Source organism: Serinus canaria, chromosome 1, assembly GCF_022539315.1.
Source record: "Serinus canaria isolate serCan28SL12 chromosome 1, serCan2020, whole genome shotgun sequence".
NCBI lineage: Eukaryota > Metazoa > Chordata > Aves > Passeriformes > Fringillidae > Serinus > Serinus canaria.
In genome coordinates this window covers 94,827,182-94,848,109 of record NC_066313.1, presented here as the reverse complement: position 1 = coordinate 94,848,109, position 20,928 = coordinate 94,827,182, and the positions used below count along the sequence as shown (strand labels likewise).

At 40.5% G+C, this 20,928-nt stretch overlaps 1 protein-coding gene across 1 annotated transcript in view; it reads right to left on the bottom strand.

Moving 5' to 3' along the window:
- Window positions 1-5,898: 5,898 nt before the first annotated feature.
- Window positions 5,899-20,928, bottom strand: part of CLCN4 (chloride voltage-gated channel 4) — a 42,272-nt gene continuing 27,242 nt past the window's right edge. Inside the window, exons 9-12 of the mRNA XM_009089645.4 lie at window positions 19,618-19,804; window positions 15,955-16,353; window positions 11,132-11,348; window positions 5,899-9,758 (exon numbers count right to left, since the gene is read on the bottom strand). Coding sequence (XP_009087893.1) covers window positions 9,668-9,758; window positions 11,132-11,348; window positions 15,955-16,353; window positions 19,618-19,804 — 894 coding nt within the window. The 3' untranslated portion in view covers window positions 5,899-9,667. The remainder of the gene's footprint in view (window positions 9,759-11,131; window positions 11,349-15,954; window positions 16,354-19,617; window positions 19,805-20,928) is intronic.

The following is a 20,928-nucleotide window of genomic DNA, read 5'->3' as shown; positions in this document are numbered from 1 at the left end:
TGTCAAATCCCTGCTCACTGTCCTAACTCTGATTAATAAATACTGCAGCTAAATTTAGAGCCTGGAGCAGTGGATCACTAAACACCCCGAGCTTTCGGTGCAGCACAGAATGAAATCAGAAAATCACAGAATGGTTTGGATTGGAAGGGATCCTCCAGTTCCACCCCACCTGACGTGGGCAGGGACACCTTCCACTTGACCAGATTACTCCAAATCCCATTCAGTCAGGCCTTGAACACTCTCAGTGATGAGGCGTCCACACCTTCTCTGGGAAACCTGTTCCAGTGCCTTGCTACCCTCAGAGTAAAGAGTTCCTTCCTAATATCTGGTCTAAATCTGCTGTCTTTCAGACTAAAGCCATTACCCCTTGGGGAGTGTTTGCCCCAACATGTTGCAGATGTACCCAAAATATCAGTTGCTGGTTCAGAGGCAGCACAGAGTGCCTGTGTGGCACTGCTAGCTCTCTTATCACATGAGGGTACTGGCCTCTCTCAAGGGTCCTCTAGTACTTGAACACTGTTATAACTGATAATATCTTCTCTTTGAAGTTCAGAGAAAATCTAAATGTAAGGAAAACCATGGGGCCCTCTTGTCAGGGCAGGAAAGAAATGAGGATAGACCGTGGCTGTTTGCTGTGATAAACTGCCAGCCCCTTGTGCTCAGTGTACATGGAGTTGTGGTAGACACAGCCACGGATTTGGTTTTCCATTGATCTGAGAAAGGCAGACTGTGCAACTGCACAAAAGCTAAACACAATCCCTGGTGTGGCTGTGCGGTGTGATGCAGTCACTCACTGAAAACTCCTCCCCTGACTAACTGGGAGCTTAGCAGGAGGGAGCAGTGGGATGGAAGAGGCCAGCCAGAACTGCTGAGGATCAGCTTAAAAGTCAGTCCCAACAGGGTGTATCATCAGCCAAGCATGGCAGCTCTCCATCTTTTTCCTCTGTGCATTCCTGCTCCCAGAGCCCTGTACCAATGAAGGTGGGAGGAGGCAGTGGTGGCAGTGGCCTCCAGCTCTGCTGGGGAGGAGGTGTCTGTGCTGCTGCTCCAGCTGCTGTTCCAGTGTCACTAGGTAGAGAGGAGCACCTGCTGTTTGTGTGTGTTCAAATGTAAGGCTGCTTTCATCCCTGGACTAATGTATATGTCCATGAAGAATAAAAAGCTTCAGTAAGAGAGGCAAAAAACTTCATAGTCTCATGAATGGGGCATTATTCTGAGAAAAAAAGGGAACTTGGCAAAAGGAACTCCTCCTGTCCTCTATATTGTTGAAGCTTGAACAGCAGGAAGGCAAAATTCTAACATGAAGCCAGAAAAAGAGCAAATAAGGCAGTATATGTTACTGTGGTGTGTATGTACCAGGCCATCAGATGATCAAGCTGGCCCCTGGTTCTAGTCCCTCAGTAGTTTGTCTTTTATAATTTGTGAACACTGAATATTTATTTGGTGGCAATAATGCTGGACTGCAGCTTAGCTACTGATTTTGTTGCTGGCAAATTTGCATTCTGTGCAGAAGTCCCAAGCGAACAGAAAGAGCAGAAGTGTTGATTTGTTTGGGGGTTCTTCAGTTATTACAGAAAAGCTGCAGCAAAGAGGCACAATGGATTGGGACTGGATGGCTGGGACTGAATGAGGAGAAAAACATCAAAGTGAGAAAAGGAGGAGGGGATGGAGGTGTCAGTTACCTGCCCTATCTGGTTATCCTTACACTGAAGGAAAACTGGTGCTCTTGGAATGGTGACTGTTTAGCTGGAAGGAAGCAGCCTGACATGGAGAGATTTACTAAGCAGGAGTTGTTGTAGTCACCAAATGAGCAGGGATTTCCATTGCCTAAACATGGCCTGACAGAGAGAAAAGGAATGGTTTCATGTATGTTCCCACAGGCTTGGAAAGAAGAGGTGCAGAGGAGCTTATGATTTATTCCTTGTGTTCCTGTGACGAGTGCTTTGTAGTAGCATTCCTTAAAGGTTAGAGACAGGGCCAAAACTTAATTCAGCATCAATGTTAATTATCTATGATGTAGAAAATCTTCAGGCAGACTATTTATAGCTTTATTGTACCTCTAATTATTGTACCATTTGAATTAATTAATTGGATAAATAAAAAAAAAATACTATTATTAAACAGGTGTTTTAATATCAGACAGAAATTAAAAATCAAGAATTAGTACAATAATCTAAATGATTATTGATCTCAAGCAGTGACTGCATGTTTAAATATTCTGGCCAGTGACAAATAGCTGTTAGATTTTAACTTCAATTAAACGAAGCAAAATGCTATGTTTGTACTACAGCAAGGCCTAAAAATGTGATGAGCCCAAGTTTCCTATAACAATTTAGATACAGATTCTGCATCTCAATGTGATTCAGAATAGGCAGCTGAGTTATCTTTAAGTAGAAGTCTACAGATGTCCCTTTTAGGAGAATGCTCCTTCTGGCTTGGCAGAAGGCCCACCAGAGCAGCAGTTAGCAAAGGAGGAGAGGCACTATGGTGACTTAGTGAGCTGCACTTAAATCAACACCTACAAGACCTGTTTTGCTTAGATATTTACCTAACAAAGACTCCAAACATGAGGTTACTGTGAAAAAGGAAAGGGCTGGTGATGGCACATATTGTGTTTCTTTCCTGAATCTTCACTGCTGACCGGGGTAATTTTGGAGCTTTGGTAGAGTTTGTGTCCTCTCCCTCATCTGTGAACCACAGCAGAACTTGGGTGTCTCTCTCTCTTCCCAGGCTTGGGGACTTCAAGGGTCTGGTTGCCCCCTGTACATAATTCAGAAATTTTGGATTCTAATGGTCACATAATCTGAGAGTTACATAAGTAAAATTTGTCTTCAGGCAAATTGCAACTTTGGAAATTATCTAATCATAAGGCTTCACAACCTTTCAATCTTACCTGTTGGGCATCTTTAGAAGCAGAGAATTACAGTTCATCTGACTTTTTATTTATTTAGAATGGTCCTTTTGCATGGCACAATTATGGCAGCCACTCCTTTTTACTGCGTTTATCAAAGGAGAAACACTCAACTAGCATTTAATGCACTAGTGCTGCAGCACTCCACATCAAATTATGCATGGCCACAGTCTGGCCCTCACTAGCAACTGTAGAAACAGCAAGCTTATTTCAGGGAAAAAAAGTTGTCTTTTAAAATGCATTAGGAGAGAAAAACAATAGCATTGGTTGCAGTCAATACAAACAGATATTGTTTCATATTTTAGGTATTATTTTTTCCTAGTAGTGAGACCAGGCAGTGTATGGTATGGTTCTCCTCAAAGTGGGATGCCTCTGTGAACATAACTTTGAGACAATAAAGCAGCTCTTCCTAGCTAATATACTAGTTTTGTCTAGTTTGTCTAGATTATATATAATCTATACTAGATTGTCTAGTTTCCTAAGCAATCTGCACATTTTATTCAGTGCCCTTTACTGAATCTTTGTGGATTGAGAAAGACTGGTTAATCTGAAGGGTAGGTAACATCAGCTGGTCACAAACATTGTTCTAAATGCTGTTCAAACCAGGAACAAATCATCAGGCTTTGCAAATCCCCACAGAGAGTTGTGCACTGATTGTTCAGGCTGCACAATCATTTCTCAAATGAAACACAGCTGAAGTGCCAAATGCTGACACTCTCCCCAAGCTGGCTGTTACACATATGGCTATGTCTTCCTAACCAGTTACCTGCTGTGGCTGGGGAAAGCCAGCAGGAACACTCAGATTATTTTAATCCTGATTATACAAGATAATTCTGAACGATAACAAGGGTTGAAATAATTAACTGTGATAAAACAGGGTTTATTGTGTGCTCAAACCAAGAATATTAATTATGCTCAGAATACAATAAGGTTAAAGGAGGGATAGAGAGTTAACCAAATGATGCAGCTACAGGTCAGCAGTTCCTGTCTCATTAAGAGCCCAAACTGCTTTAGCATACAGCTCTCACAGTCACGTCCCAGCTCCAGATTGACCTCACTGGGAAGTCACCAGTTACTGGTTGAGATGGTGAACATACTAGATTGATCTGTGAAATGCAGCAGCTATTTTTCTCAGGAGTTCATTTTTTTGATATTGCATTAAGATAGTGTGAGGACTTCAAGAAGCACAGTGAACAGTCTCAAACACTGTCCAGCAAGAAAGTTCCCACAAGGGAAGTCACCACAACAGGACCTTAGAATAACCACAGATGGCAAAAAGGAAGGCAGTAATATCAGACCTAACCAGAGGTGAAAGTTTGGAATTAACACATTGGACAAAATTCCGCTGTGCAAACTGTGGGAAAACCACTAACAGCAACAACAGGAAGGTGCCAGGCCTGGTGAGGCAGATCTAGGTAACTTTTTGGAAAAAGCTCCCACCAAGGCAAACTGTGAGAAAGGAAGTATTTTACACAAGTGCCATCCCATGCTGGGTGGGAACAGCACCCATGCCTTATGGATAACAAGGACTTGGACTGTGGAAAAGTGGTACCTCCTCCACAAGAACACAGGAACCCCCACCAGCAAGCAGACCAGGAAGGTCCATCAGGACATCACAAGGTTCCATGTGGAATCTTTGCTTAGTCTCTGTCTCACACTCTCTTTCTCTTTCCCCAGCTCTCTTCTGTCCCTCTCTACTTGACATTTACTGTTTGCACCTTAATTCAGGCAGAGACAACTCAATAACCAGATCCTAAGAGATAGCAAGCCAAAAAACAAATCAAAAAATTCTGTGCAGCATTCCAGCAACACTGCATTTTCTGTGTCCTCCAGGAAGCAGCAGTGCAAAGTCCTGTCTGCCACAAGTGGAGGTCCTCCACTGGAGATGCACCTTTCTTATCTGGGATATGGTGTCTGTGAGATTGAGCTTAGTGGGCCACCACAGCACTGAGGAGCTACAAGCAAGATCACATTTGGAGCAGAACAGCACAAAGGAATAATACAGCTTGAAGGAAATAGATGTGGAAGAAGAGCCTCCCCTACAGGAGCAAGAAGGCACATGGATGGTAACAAGCTGCTTGGTTTGGATGAATGGAGGACAGGCCAGGGTGTGTGGAGCACAGCTGCACCACGGCAGTGCTGAATGCTCTGAACATTTTCTATTCCATTTCCCAGCTGCAACACCGCAAGTGATGACAGGCAGGTCTAAAGTTCAGAACCCCAGGACCAAATACAAACTACAGGAACTATTACTACTTATTGAAGTTGCTCCATGCCTGATGACTCCTGGGTTATGGTGTGTGTTTTGTGTTGTGTTAAGGGCACAGCAATCCATGGAGTGAGTTGAAGGCCATGGGACTGCCAAAACCAATTTCTGAAATGAGTCATTTAATTTGAGCTAGGATATTGCTGGCATGTTCACCTTAGTTAGTGTTGATCAGGATCAAGCCCACATTCTTTGCTACTACCTAGAATTTAGTTTCTGACAGAGATTTACCATATGTTTCATCCAGTTAAATGGGGATGATTGAACCTGTCATTTTCAGTCTTTGATCTTAGCTTTGAATTAAAGTGCAATTGAAAAATGTATACAAAAAATACATTATAGAAGATAGAATTATATATATTGCAACATCTACTTTTAAAGTTTCATGATCATTTTAGACAGATAAATCGTTAGATAAATCGTTTTTCTTCTCTTTTTAGATTTCTAAGGTATTTCTGATGCTGAAGAAAAAACAATTTCTCTGAAAATAAAATAGCCAGCTGTCAAGACTGATTTTCCGAAGTCCACTGCATTTCTCCCTACTCACTACTAACTCCCTTCTTAATATTACCTAACCTATAATTTAATTGGATATCCTAGATCTCTAGAACTCAGGCTTGAGTTATCCATAAAAGTGAGAAAAGGAAACATAAAAATCATAGAGACATTAAGTTAAATTATTTTTAATTAATAAGATATCCAAGAAATGTTTCTAGTTCTGTAAGTCAGTTTTATTTAAAAAATAGAGTCCAAACATTGTTTTTTATAAGGTGCAACAGATACACTGTTTTCTACAATTAAAAAAAAAACCCAAAACAACAAACAGAGCCAAAGCAAAACTACAGTCATAAATATAGTGTCATTCAAACCTGGAATCAGCGAGTCTTCTGCAATCCTTAAACATTCTTATTCTGCTTCTTCAAAGAATAAGAATTTATAATTAGTGTCACTGGGACAGCCAAAGGGTCTTTCTAATGTCATCCATTTCTGTACTTTATTATTAAACTTTCTGGTACAGTTTGCTTCAAGAATACATCAGAAGCTGAATGGACCTTAATACAGTTCATGCAAAACAAAGGTACAATACTGAACCTCCATAATTCAAAGATTTTTATTCCCCTGTTTAGTTTAGTTGGGCATTTTTGAAGGCCAACTGCTTGAAGGACTGAACTGAGGTTGCATAAAGTCTAAAATATATATACTAAAGTACTCACGTAACTCAGATTGATAATGCTACGTGACTACCTTGAGCTCTACAAATTCAAACAAATAGGGCTGAGATCTGTGCCTCTTGGAGTCTATTCAGTACCTTCTGAAACAAATTGTGGAACACAGATGGAAAACAGTGCCTGATAATGGGCTTGTTATGGGGAAATAAATCATTTCATCATAACTGCTTTTTTTGAGATAAGCATGTTATTAATTTATATTAAGAGTGCTTCCTTTCAGACACCAGTGTGAAGAACAATAAAGGCTGTAGCATGGAGGAAGTTTTCTAATTAGCAAAGTCTGTCCTGTCTCAAAGCCCTCCATGTCATTCTAGCATCAGCCTCAGCCTTGATGATAACACCAAGCAGCTGAAGTTAGCCATGAGTGTGCCACTCCTGGACAGCCAGATAGCAGCCCCTGCTCTGGTTTAACATCTTTTGAACAGACACTGGAACAAGGAGCAGCACTACATGGTTACATATCCAAAGGTTTTTCCCTTGACCGCTTAGGTATTTAAAACTTTCCATCTAGAGAGGAATGTGTTTGACAGAAGAGAGCTGTACACCCATTTACCTGCCTTTTACTTGGGTGGTAGTCCAGGGTCAAACTGCATTCACAACAACTACATAAATCTCAATTCCTTCTGCTGGTGCTTGCTACAAATCACCATGTTGGTTTTTTGGATCTTGTTTTTAAAACCTGAGGGCTCCTCCTAAGTAGTCTAATAAGGCAAGGCAACAAGCTATCACAGGGGTGACTTGGTTTCAGTAAATCAGGCCTCTGGGTATTAATGGGAATTAACTACACAAGTCCATGCCAATGCATAACCACAGATCGAGTTTAACCTGATAAAACAAGTCAGTACATATGTGAATTTGTATTCACAGCCAGATTAACCTCAGTTAGGCAAATCCATGTCTTTTTCTCATAAAATTATAATGTTTTTCAGTGTTGATACACTGTGTTGTTTGCTGTCAGCAAACACGGAAAGTAGAATATGGTCATACAGTTTTAATCCAAGAATGAGATTGCTCTCAAAAGTCAGCCTTTTTAGCTTAGTCTACATCCCTTAAAAGTTATGGGTAGAGACTGACAATTGTATAAAGCCCCATTTGGATTCAGTTGTGGGAATGAACTGATTTTATAATGGCTTCTCTGTTCAAATGAGGGAATCTAGTGTTTATGAGCATTGTTGTTGACTTGGTTGGTTTTTTATGAGTTTGGCTGCTGATAGCTTCACAGAAAAATGTAAGAAATAATCACATTATGTTCTATTTCCTATTTTCAGAGGAAAGGGGTTGCTCAGTCCTATAGTTTACATGGTGTTAATACTATCCCTTTAATAATACATTGTACTGCAGCTGTTCAGCTAACAAAAAGTATACACTGAAATATTTATGGGCTTTGGCCAGAGCTACGTATATTTATGTCAGTCTGTTGCAAACACCATTGTTAAGTTGAGTACTTAACAGATTAAAATTATCCCTCTACTTCCATTTCTTTTACTTCAGCAATTCAGGCCATACTCTGTGCCAATGCAGTGGGACACAGGCAGAAGGAAGCAGGGTCACCAGAGATAAGGGGAGGAATTTGTGACAGAGAACTTCGGCATCTAACTCAGGGTGCACCTGAGCAGCTGTCTCAGTTCAGGGACACAATAATCATGCACATTGCCCACATGCTAGATCAACAGTCTGGGTTTGGGCTGGAGTGAGACACAGGCTGTTCTGGCATGGAAGGTCATTTCTGTCCATGAGGAGCATTCAAACACCACCAGTTATCTGGGTGAATCTGAACAAAAATACCAGAGGTATTAGATGCCTAAAGGAAGGGACCAGGAGGTCTGAAGGGGATTCAGAGCACAGCCTTTCTCCAGTCTTTAAGCTGCATCTATAAACCAAGGGCAGTGTGAATTATGTGGTACAGAGAGTACAATTTGGTATTCTGTTACTGATAGCAGTATTGACTAATGGGTTGACCCTCTTTATCTCACAGAGGACCAAAACAAGGGTTTAGGAAAATTTAACATTTTTACCTGAGCAACTTAGAGGTCTCTACCAGCGTCTGGTAAATCTTGTGTTCTTGGTGCAAACAGATAAATACTTAAAGCTTTCCTATGATGATTTGCATTCTCAGTCCCTCTGATCTTATCCAGCCACAGTGCTGTGGAGAGGAATTTCACAGTCCTATGACTGACGAGTGCATAAAAAGTAGATCTCTTACAGAACAAGTGTCTATGACTGTTACATTAATTTCAGCCATCTCTTGGCAAATGCAGACAAATGCCAAGAAAGAGCAATGACAAAAAGGACCTAAGTGGGCAACCAAGAATCAATGCAGAATGTCATTCATTTGTGAAAAATTGTGATGTACATAAGGGAAGACAGTGAGGGATTCAATCTCTTGTCACTAACACTGATGAGAGACAGCTATCACTGTCCTTTTAGTGCTTTTGAAAACTACTTTATGGGCTTCTATGTTTATTCCAGTTACCACAGCAAACCACAAAATACTAAATTTTACAGTACTTGTATGCAAAATTGCATAGAGAGATAATAAATTCTTACAAATAAATCCCATTTCAACATTTATAAGGGAAAGCTGGTTGACAGAAATGCTAAGCGGTATAAAATTCAAAAGACTAAAGCAAGGGACACCACATTTTAAAGTGATTTGAGGCATAATCTTACTCTTTTCTTAAGACTTAACTCCAGTCTTGATTCATTAAACATTTACAAAATAAATGAAGATGACAAAGTCTTTCATTTAAAAATATGACAATTTTTGTCCGTCATGAAAATGATATAACTCAGTAGCAAACAAATAGCCATGATTCCAGTAACAAAAGCAACTGACATTACTCATCTACACTCTCTGGCTTGGAACACAAACCTTTCTATCTCTTAGCAGCTTCTACATTAACAGTGTCTGCTACTCTTCACAGCTGGCCCAGAATTACTGTGACCTTGATGCCTCCCACTGGTGCTCGTGGCTGTTTCTCTCCAAGCCCCGCATCACTTACACCCACCAGCGCTCCAGTTGAGCTGTTGGGAACCTCATTAAGGAAACACAGCTTGATGTCTGCAGCTGCTCAGAGCTTCTAAACTGCCTTCCTCATTAAATAAGTGCTGTCCTGCATCCACTCCCTCTGTCAGAGGCATATCAGGCCATTCCTCATATATGTTACCTTTTTCTCTTTAAGCAAGATGAAACAGCAAACACAGCCTTCGTGTTAATCTAGAAGGGATTCCTGTTGGGTTACTTTCTTCTTCTTTACCAGTCTAGTTAAACATGATAGATTCAGGGTCCTGGTTTGCCATTTGAGCCATATGTCTTAATACATCCTTTTTAGTTATGATACCCAGCAGCCTCCTATAGGAGAAAAGGAAGTGAAAGGTCAACAATCTCATATATCATCCAGGTTTTTTCCCAGTTCACCTGCAGGGACATTCTGTGAGTGCTTCCATACAGTACTGTCCATCTCATGTATTCCCCAATTATTACCTTTTTATAAAAGTATTCTCATCTCATGTATTTCTACTACCCGAGCCACAATAATTAAGTGAAATATTTTGGCTTATTACCTCTAGTTGTTGGGAACATGACTGAGTGAGGAGCTACAACAACTAAGACTTGGTACAACAAAATAATAAGTTTCTTTAGGCTCAGGCTGTGAGGACCAGCAGTCAAACCCAAGGTATCAGTGCTTGGTAGTACACAAAGTAAGCTAAAGCACAGGGTTTCTGAAACTCTCACTGCCTGACAACATAATTCCTTCAAATTTAAATGATAATTTCTCATTTATGTGAACCTAAATGAATTCTATCTGTCAAGAAAGATGAGGCCTATGGGATGTCTGGTCCCAAGAGTCAAAAATTTCATAACCCTCAGTATTCAAGGGCTTTTTACTTCCAGTCCTTGAAGACCATTAGGCACTGAATATTGAAACTATGTCATTGTTAATATTTTTTCCACCTTTTATTTCACGTAACTTCTAAAACTCCCGGTATAAATTTCTGAATCCAGGCACCTGAAATCAGAACCTTTATCAGTGTCCCAATAATGGTTCTTATTTTCTTAATGCTGAGGATACTGCATTGACAGTAATATTTTTGAATAACAAATGGACTCTTTAACAGAAGAATAAATTTTAGTCTTCCACATTTGGAAGTGATGGCTCTGGTTTGGCTATCCTGCTATCACTAGATCCTGGGATGAGCCATGATGCCCAAATATCTCAAATTCCATTGGAACTGTGAGATGTTATGTCTAGTCCACATGGTGCAGCTTTTTATTCCCCTAACTTCATATTTTCCCGCCTCCTTCAGCTTTTATTTGAGGGCCTTTGGTTTATACACCTTTCCATTATCCAATAAAGAAAGTTGAACAGAGTAATTTTCCTCCAGTGACATCTTTATCACAATTTTCACAAACAACTAATCTAGCTGGATGTCTCAAAACAGGCATATTCTTTGCAAACAATACTGCTTGCCAGATCTGCCTCTGATGAAAACTGAATGATAGTGGAAGTCAGAACAGTTTCTTTTGCATTTATTTTTACTTTATCTAAATGAGAATACACCAAGGATTTGGGAGAGCAGAATGAAATTTAATGCAAGCACCATTTTGGTTCCGAATCTGACATCTTTTACTATCCTGGAGAGACACGGGTGAGGCTCCCTTATTCATCCATTCACAAAATAAGACAAAATATGAAAATGTTCACTTGGCTGTCAACTACTCACCCACTGCGAGTCACCAGACACTGCCGGAGCCCAAGTTTCCGGAAAATATCCACCACGGTTTCCATGGGCGTGTGGTCGGTGACGGTGAAAGGGCTGAGGTTGAGAATGCGCCGCAGTTTCAGCGGGTGGGGACTGTTGGGGGGCAGCTCTGGGGGGTCCTCGGTGAAGTACACGATGGAGTTGCTCACCACCCCGTCCTGACGCTGTCGCGCGTTCTCTGTACGACGCAAAAATTGGTGTAGATAGGGAATTAGGTTTGGTAACTAAAAAGAATCCCTCCTTTGGAAAGCAAGGTTTGATTTTGTCTTTAATGCACTGAAGTCCCAGAAATTTGGGTCACTGAGTGACCTTGAGTTTCCTTGAGGCGTCGCTCTCTCAAAGCAAATGGGGTATTTTTATAGGCACATATTTTTCCTTGGTTGGGATAATGCTTTTCTGAATAAATATGCAGCTCATTGCATTCACAAACTTCACTAATCCAATTTCTGTCAAATTCAAATCACTGTATGTAATTTCCTCCATTGTGAGAATCACAACAGAAACTTTATTACATGTCTGAAGGAGTGGAGTCAACAGCTGTGTAAGATCCCAGCTGGCTTGGAGCAAAACTATTCAGTGGATTTGGGAAAATGTGGACATGGTGAATGGATTTATGAACACAAAGCTGGGGAAAGACAAATTCACATTCCAGGGATCCAGGGGCAGTGTGGGTGTTTTCTAGATCAGCACACCTCGCTGGCATGCAGGGTAAACTTTCTGAGTTTACACTTAATGCCTTAAATAGTTTGCAAAGCTAGATTTTAAAAAGGAAAAATAAATTAGCTTCTTACTTAAAGGAAAATAGTAAAGGGAGGAAAAATATAGCAGTAAACAGCAGATGTGTGACCATTTTCAGAAGTTCAAAAGCTATCATTAATACTTGGATCAAACTATGAAGTTTGATCTGGAGTTTGCATGATCAGTATAAGCCTTCTACTTAAAGCATGCCCCAAGACTTACCACTGGAGTACTTTATTTTCTTTGTAGTGTTTACCTCATCTCTACTCAACACTACAGGGTATAAACATTATGTGAGACAGATTTCCAAATGACAGACAACTTTTCACTCCCCAGAATACGCAAATCATGTGTTTGGCTCTGAGGGTTTAACTTTTTATTTTTTTTAGAAATTCTTGGAAATAGTTAAATTATTACTTTCAATTAACATAGGTTGCTTCTGCTCTTGAACTCATACTCCAAGTATATGTAAATATTCTTGGAACTCTCTGCCATCAATCAGAGTGAGAAACCTGCTCCTGTGACTTGTAATGTAGACAGTGATGGTTTCCAACGTGTTTCAGCTGCAATTTTTTTTTACATTTAACCATCATTGTCTTGTAATATTTCTGGAACTGGAGCAGTGCTGGCTCAAACCTAACATCAGTACAGTATGTGATTCTCAACCTTCTCACCCCACATATTACAAGCCCTATTGCAATTTACAGGAATGATGTTAGTTTTGTCTCAGCTTGTTTCAATTCATACATCCAATTTCAAGTGTGAATATGCCTGCATAGTTCTTTGATATATGATCTGTGCTAAGAGGTAACATTAATCAAACTGAAGGTAACTCCCACCCTTTGATAAAAACCTTTGACAGCTAGGTATTTCCTTCCCAAAGCTGCACCCTAAGAAATAGGGCCAAGCATTTTGGTTACCACATTGCTGGTCCCAAGGCAGCAGTGACCCTGAAAAACAGTGATTAGCCAAAGCCATGATTTCACTCTTCCATGTCAAAAACCTCTCTAGAGAAATTTGAATGATGTAGTACTATGGAGAAAATTCAGTGGCATGAGAAAAATGGTGGATTTTGTATGCAGCCTCACTGGATAGGGGAGTGGGAGTAAAGGTAAAACAGAAGATCAGATCATTTTTGCAGTCAGTGGGTAAGAAAAACAGATACAGATTAACAGAAAGAGCAAAGCAAATGGATGACAATGTCTGGTTTTACAGAGCAATCTATGCAGGCTCCTGTCATAGCTAGAGAGTGAATTAATTCTTCCAAATGTGAAACAGCCTCTCATATTCTGGGGTTCACATTTCACAGCCTCTATCAACTATGTTGATCTCTCAACTCCACACTGGGAAAAGCACATTATACAGGCCACCTGGCTATTGTCCAAGGCTCTGCCTTTTGCATGGTGCCTCTGGAGCTGGCCAAATTTAGGAAAAGCTTTACAGTGTCAAAACCCTCACTCTGTAAGACTGTAAAGTAGGTGTCATCTAAAATGTAGACACCTCTTCCCAGAGGGTGACTCTGCCACCCCACCTGCCTACCTACTCAACAAGGATCAATGGAAGGACACAATCCTCCTGAGGATGCTGCTGAGCAATTGGAAATGGCATTGCCATTCACTTTACAGGTATTTGATGCATTTATAGAGCATGCTCCGCTCAGTAGGAAAGAAATTACGTAGGGGTAAATCATGAGGCAGATGGCTTTGTAGGAATGGGTATTTGGTGCAAGACTCAGCAGCTATTGCCTTCATCCAAGAAGGCAAGTGTGTGAAGGAATTGGAGTTCCTCCCCAGAGTATTCCCTGGACCACCATACTACTGATGCACAATTAATTGGGCCTGAGAAAGAAGCTGAAATTCTTGATTGAAACCATGTCTCTATGAAGTGCAAAGTGCTCTTGCATAGAGGTGCCAGAGCTAGCTCAAACTGAGGAGGCATTCTGCAGGGCACAATGCCATGAAAAAAGAGATACTGGTGAAAGAAGAGATACTGGAGTGGGCCTGACTCTGCTTTGGTCAGACCTCATTCCCTGGCTGAAGTGCTGCACGGATAGGGTTTATGCTATTCTGGGACATAACTCCAGTATCTCTGTCAGGCTGAGCAGGTGAACCTGAGCAGGTGAATCAGAGATGCTTCACCTTGTGTGATATTTCTCTCTTGGTAAGCAATTTTATGGCTTAAGGAGAATTGGTGTATGGCTCCATGCTCACAACCATGAAGCAAGCTGAGGTGGAGGTTCAGAACACATTAGCTACCCTTGTGGTAGTGATCAACAATACCAGCTCTGAAATTCAGGCAAAGCAACTTCAGAGAAAGAGGATTAGCAATCAAAATGTTGCTAGCATGGTTTGCCCTGCTCTGTACTGGTACCATATACTGTGTCTTTCGAAACCAAATCCAGATTTTAAGCCACAAGGACACAAACCATACTGGAAAGATTAACCATTTATCATAGTGCCAGCACAGAATGACAGCACTCACACTCAGCCCAAGGTGAAAAGGGTTACCAAAGATCACTGGTGGCTGAGGACTTCAGAAAAACTTATCTATGCATATAACAATTTAATTTTAAATACAAGTTCTGTCTTATTTTCTATAAAAGGTGCTCTTAATTAGAACTGATCAGGAGACAGTACCTTTTCCTCTGAAAAATGCAGATGTCAAACAATTTTTGAACAGGAAAGCATTTTGGTCTAAATGTTTACTGAGTTTAATTTTAACTGATTTATTTCTTGTCAGTTCATGGCCTGACATTTTCTCACATCTTCTGGCAAGACCATTCAGTCACACTGCCATTTATGACCTGAAACAAAAGACTCAGCTCCTCAGAGTTCTTTGACTGACTTCAAGCAGCCTCTGATCTTTCTGATTTTAAAGTGAGGGTTCTGCATCTTCAGTCCATGCAATTTTCCCACTGACATACCTTCCTGAAAAGTAGGTGCAAAAAACTTAGGAGGGCACCAAGTGTTAAAGCCATGACATGGCATGGGCAGTATAAAAGACAGACCCAGGGTAGGCTAAATACATCTAAAATATGTGCTTTAAAGATTTTTGTGTTTTAGCTTTGTGGGAGCTGAGCTGGAAAGCGACCTTCAAAAATAATCCAAATTTTCCATTTATTAATTTTCTTGTTTGAAAAATATGTGAATTTCCATCAGAGACAACAGCTTTTTTAAGGTGCCTGAACAACAGGGATGAAACAAAACCATGCAGAGAAGAATAATTCCAAGTCAAGGAGATTTGGATATACCAGACTTTCCACTCCCCTGCAAAGTACAAGGCATCCATGTCCAGATGGCATCTTGCCTGCCTGCCTGCCCAGCTGGCCCTCAACACCACAGGACTGCCAGAAACGTGAGCAGACAGTGGGCCAGCCTTGCAGACCTCTGCACTTCTGGATGCCCTGGGTCCAGTAAAGGTGAACAAACCTGCTTTCTTCAATCCCCACTCAGTCATCAGATCAACCAGGAAAGGACCTGACAGTCAAAATCTTTAGTGACCTGAACTCGGACTCGCAGGCAACCAGCCAGCTATGCACTGGATGGCAGACAAAATTCACCCATCTTTACCAAAAAATATTGTGCACTGAAAACTTTCCACCTGTAGCTCTAAAAGCCTGCATGTGAGGAAAAACTGAGGCAGAGCAACAGAAAGGAGCACAGGCTATTTCATCCCTGGGTGACCAAAGTTCATGACTGCCCCATGGAGAGGGAAAGAAACTGATCACTACACCGGCTTTTGGTCTGGTTCTGACAAAAATTCTAGCATAGGAGTTGAGTTTCTCTCGGTTGTCTCTAGAAGAATTTTATTTTACTCTTTTGAGTGACAGCAAAATTAGGCTCACAAGGGTCAAGCCCAGAAAATTCTATCAGGTTTTATGATACAATAGAAAAGCTTCTATGTCCTACTAACCAGTAAAAGATTTGAAGAAAAAGTTAGATTTGGTGCTTGTTTATCCATTCTTCAAGGCGAATAACACTGTTAACCCCCTATCTTGTCTAAACTCCTTTCAAAACCAATCTTTTGGACATTGACACTCTACTTACTTATCGCAAGGATCAGCTCTCGTCTCTGTGCAAATCCAATAAGTCTCTCTGAGTCTTTGGAAACCACCACTGGGAAGCCATTGTAATCAGTCTCTTTGATCAGGGTCTCGACGTCCTCCACCGTCATGCTGTCCTGGGTCAGCACGGAGAGAGGCGCCTCGCCCCGCCTCGGCCTCATCACGTCCGTGGCCAGCGTGCGGTGGGTGAACTCGTCCTTCACATCCAGGAAGGGGTAGCCATTCAGGTGAATGTGAGCTTCATAGATCCCTTCTTTCCCAAAGGCATCTGCCACCCACTTGCTTGTGACTGCTGCAGCCATAAGAGGCACAATGTACTCCAGGCCTCCAGTTAGCTCAAACATAATCACCACCAGAGAGACTGTCATTCGAGTAACGCCACCTGCCAACAAGGAGAAGACTCAAGTTTCTCTCAGTGCTGGTATACATACTAAGCAACTCACTTATATCTTTGAGCCTTACACTCAAAAATGCATGTAATTATTTATGCTGAATACTTTGCCCTTATACTCTCAGGCTTGTTTCTCTGCAGAAAGGTATTTTTTATCTACTGCACTTTTCATCGCAAAGGTTGAGGGAACTTGCTCATGCCAAAGCTGCTAGCATTGAAAAGCAAACAATGAATGCTAAAAGACAGAGCTTTAAAACCAGAAAGGATGCCAAAAAAATCAGTTTTAATGGATACTTGAGAAAGTAAAATTGAACCCTGCTGTTAGCCCTCTAAATGACTCCAAGAATCAGTTAAGTGCCATGGCTGAGGCAGGTAGGAACATGGAGAGGCGGCTCTCACACCAGCGTGTCTGTTGCAGTCATACTGAGGAGAAAGCTGAGCATTATCTTTGGGCACAACATGGTCACAAAATCCTGCTTGGAACAGCTTAGGGCCACTGCAAGAGCTATGTTACAGCTTAAACCCTTGCTTTAGTATCACTATAGTAATACAGTTTGAACTGAGTACAACTTGGTTTGAGGCCATCCAGGCAGGCAGCCACTGGCAGGGCTGTAGCTGTATTTTTCAATCTAGTCTTTCCATGTTAATTTCATAAGCAAGCTCCTCGCTCCTTCAGTTTACATTAAAGGATAAAAATAATCACATAACTGAGGACAAGTGTGTATGTATCTCTGAATTATTAGGTAACATTTCTTTGCCTCTGTTCAAAAGGTAAATGTAATAAATCTGCTATTTTTAGGACTCAAAATACAGCCCCATTTTAGATGAGAAAAATCAGAAAACAGGTCATTAAAAGATCTTTTTATCTAGCAGCATACAGAAATATTCAATCGTTGATTACTTAACACTATGATCCAGATATGAATTTCATCTGAGGAATGCCTTAAACTTCTGACTGTGAAAAGCTAAGAGCAAATACCAGAGTAAGGATCCTTTAATATTTACTCCATTTTTCTTACTTCAGGCAAGATAATCTTTGGTTCAGAACAGCTCAAGTACAAGCTGTGACCATTCTACTGTATGTTTCACCATACTATTAAAAGACACTGCACCTTAATTTGGACCTTTTAAAAGAGGAAAAAATTGCAGCCTCACCTTGAGCCCTGTGTGCAATTTTGGACATCACAATATATAAAAAAAGACATTAAGCTATTAGAAACCATCCAAAGAATGACCACTAGGATGATGAAGTGTCTGAAGGGGAAGCCTTTTGTGGAGTGGTTGAGGACACAGTCTGTTCAGCCTGGAGAGGGCTAAGGGGACACCTCATTCTGGTCTACAACATTCTCACAAGGGGAAGCAGAGGGGCAGACCCTGATCTCTTCTCTCTGGCGACCAGTGACAGCTGACCCAAGGGAATGGCCTGAAGTTGTTGGGGAGGTTTAGGTTGGATATCAGGAAAAGGTTCTTCACCCAGAGGGTGGTTGGGCACTGGAAAGGGATCCCCAGGGAAGTGGTCAAAGCACCAAGCCTGTGTCCAATTGTCCAATACCCAAGAGGTATTTGGACAATTCTCTTGGGCCCATGGTGGGATTTTTGGGGTGTTCTGTGCATGGGCAGGATTTGGACTTGATGATCTTGATTGGTCCCTTCCAACTCAGCATATTCTATGCTTCTATAATTCTAGGCTGACTAGCAGATCATCTGCAACAACAGAGCCAAATTTTTGTGCGCTATTTATTTAATGAATATTAAGATCATTTATCTTAAAGAGGAAGTGCTTTACTTGTTTGGACAGTAAGATTAATCCCAGCTTTTTAAAAAATGTCTACACTGCTGTGGGTGTTCACATCAAACCAAAGGGATGGCCCAGACTGCCTTTATAACCTCTAGATAAATACAGGCCCTTTTGAGGCCAAATTCATCTATTCATTTGCCTGGTTTTAGATGTGTATTGGCAGATGAGATTGATCTTTCCCATACCTCATTTTTCTGTTTTGACTGTGAGGGGTATCAAGACAGTTAAGCTCAGGTGTTGATATCTACATTACAGACATTAAATTTTCAAGCAAATCCCACCCTTCCTTCCTCTATACTGATTGCATTACATGATATTAAATATTAAATATTTATAGTATTATATATAATATTTATATATATTTTATATATAAATACGTATTATTGTATATATTTATATATTGTTATTTTATATACTATTACATATATTATATTTATATCTATTTTTATATTATTATATATAATATATATTATATATTATATAACATATATAATATATGATATATTATATTATGTATGATATATTAAATATTAAATATTTATTAAATATTTATTTATAATATGATATTAAATGATCCTGCTTTTCCAATATGAGCATCCAAATTTGAAATTTTTCCAGCTCTTCCTTGAGCACATCTTTAGTGTCAAACCTACTCAATCACATTACTTGTGTGTTATGTCTCTCCACTATTTTTTCATACGCTGATGATGATATCAATAACAGCAACAAAAGGAGATAGAATATGCAAGTACACAAGGGGAAAGATATGATCGGGTAAAAGCATGCTCAGATGGTATGCTTGTAACATTCTTCTTGCATCTATGGCTAGAAATTTGATACGTGAGATATTTTTCCATGATCTTGCTTTAATTGTTAACAGATCACTGCTGTTATATCCAATAAATCCTATTGATTGAGTGTCATGCAGTATTGGCTTATGATCAAAATATAAACCAAAATACAGCTCAGTTGACCATAGCATGACACACAGCCAATAAGACCCAGAATTTTTGCCTCTGTGCAGCTTAAAATTTAGCAAAAACTGGGATGTTTTCTTCCTGCACTGAGAAAGAGAGCACAGTCTAAACAGCAAGTAGCTTTAGTCCAGTTGCAGTGAATTTCATTACATCAAATGGAAAAAATGCAAGCAAAAGTACTCCTGCTTGGAAACCTGCAGCCTAACTTTAATTTGTTCTTTCCTTTTCTCTGCTTTTGGCAGACTACAAGGAGTAGACATGGATGACTGCAAGCCTTTCTGTTGCTGACTATCTGGCAGATCACTGGTGCAAACAGTAGCGGAAGCTGCCCATACTTTAGCCCATCACACCTTGATTTCAACTTCTGCTGCACCCAGAAATGCCAACACGAGCAGCTAATGCCAACACAGGGCCCTCCAGAGCATGTCCCCAAACACCAGTGTTGGTCACACACCAACCAATGACCAGCAGAGGCCGTACCCAAGCAAGCTGCTGCTCCCACCATGGCATAAAGTCCTGGTGTGACACAGTCTGCCCCAGGTCTGCACCAGTTCCTGAAGATGATCCAGTCATGATGGTGGTATGCCAGCTGCTCCACTCCAATCCCAACCATCCTGCCAGCTATGGCTCCAACAGCCATGCTAGGAATAAAAAGGCCTGAAGGGATCTGGAATGAAACATAGACACATGAGCACCTTGACAAAAATGGCAAGTATCAATTTTAATTAGCAGTAAGAAAACCAAATTGCCGTAGCCTCATGGCAGCCTACAGGGCTGATCCCAGTGGTCTGACACAGTTTTCTGCAGTGACTGAGTTTATGTGGCTGCATATGTATTAATAGCTTTATAAAATGTTAGTGCATTTTTAAAAGAGAATTTGAATCCTATCTGCTGCATCCCACTGAATTAGGGAGATAAATGCTGTTTCTGAACAATATTTTGCTTTTTTTGAAGTCAAGATGTTCCTGGGTTTGCCTTTTGCTTTCTAAGCAGGAAGTCAGAAGCTGCTGATGGTTCTGTCATAGACTTGAGAATAAGCTTAACTGAAATCTTGATTTCACCTTCTATCAGATGGAGCACTTTATGGTTTTATTACTACTTTTTCAGGCTAAATCAGACCAGATTATAAATTAAATGTCAAATGAAGAATAAAAATTCAGAGAAAGGGGGCTGACTGCTCAGAGGCAACTAATTCTCCATCTCAGTTTACAATATATTTTCCAGGAAGCTCTGTGAATCATTACTTTGTTGTCTGCTATATAGACAAGTCACAAATCATTAAAAACAGTACTTAAATGAGAATGGAGGGGAAAATAAGAGAATGAAAATGTACTTTGCCTTGGATAAGTGCATTTCCTCTTAGATGCCAAGTGCACCAGCAAGTTAAGAGATGTATTTCTTGCTGGAGAAGACAATTCAGATCTGTGACAAGGGCTTGCAGGCAGCTCTTGTTGTTTTCAGAAAGGAAAACCTATTATATCTTTTTAAGTCTGAAAATATACCTTAAGCTTCCTAAAGAACTTCACTAATCACCTCATCAGCACAGCCCAGAGGCATCTAGGGCTGATAACAGTGGATGCTACAGCCCCCACCCCATTGTGTTAACTTTGCTGATGCAGCTCAATTGAGTCTTCTAGATTTAGAGGGTAAAGCTATTCGGTCTGTTCTTTTACAGACTGCTTGAAACTGTCAATTGCTTCTAATATTTTTTAATAGATAGGATAAATAAAGAATCACATTCTGAATAAAGAACCAAAGCTTTTCATGAACAAGCATAACAAAGGGCTGTCA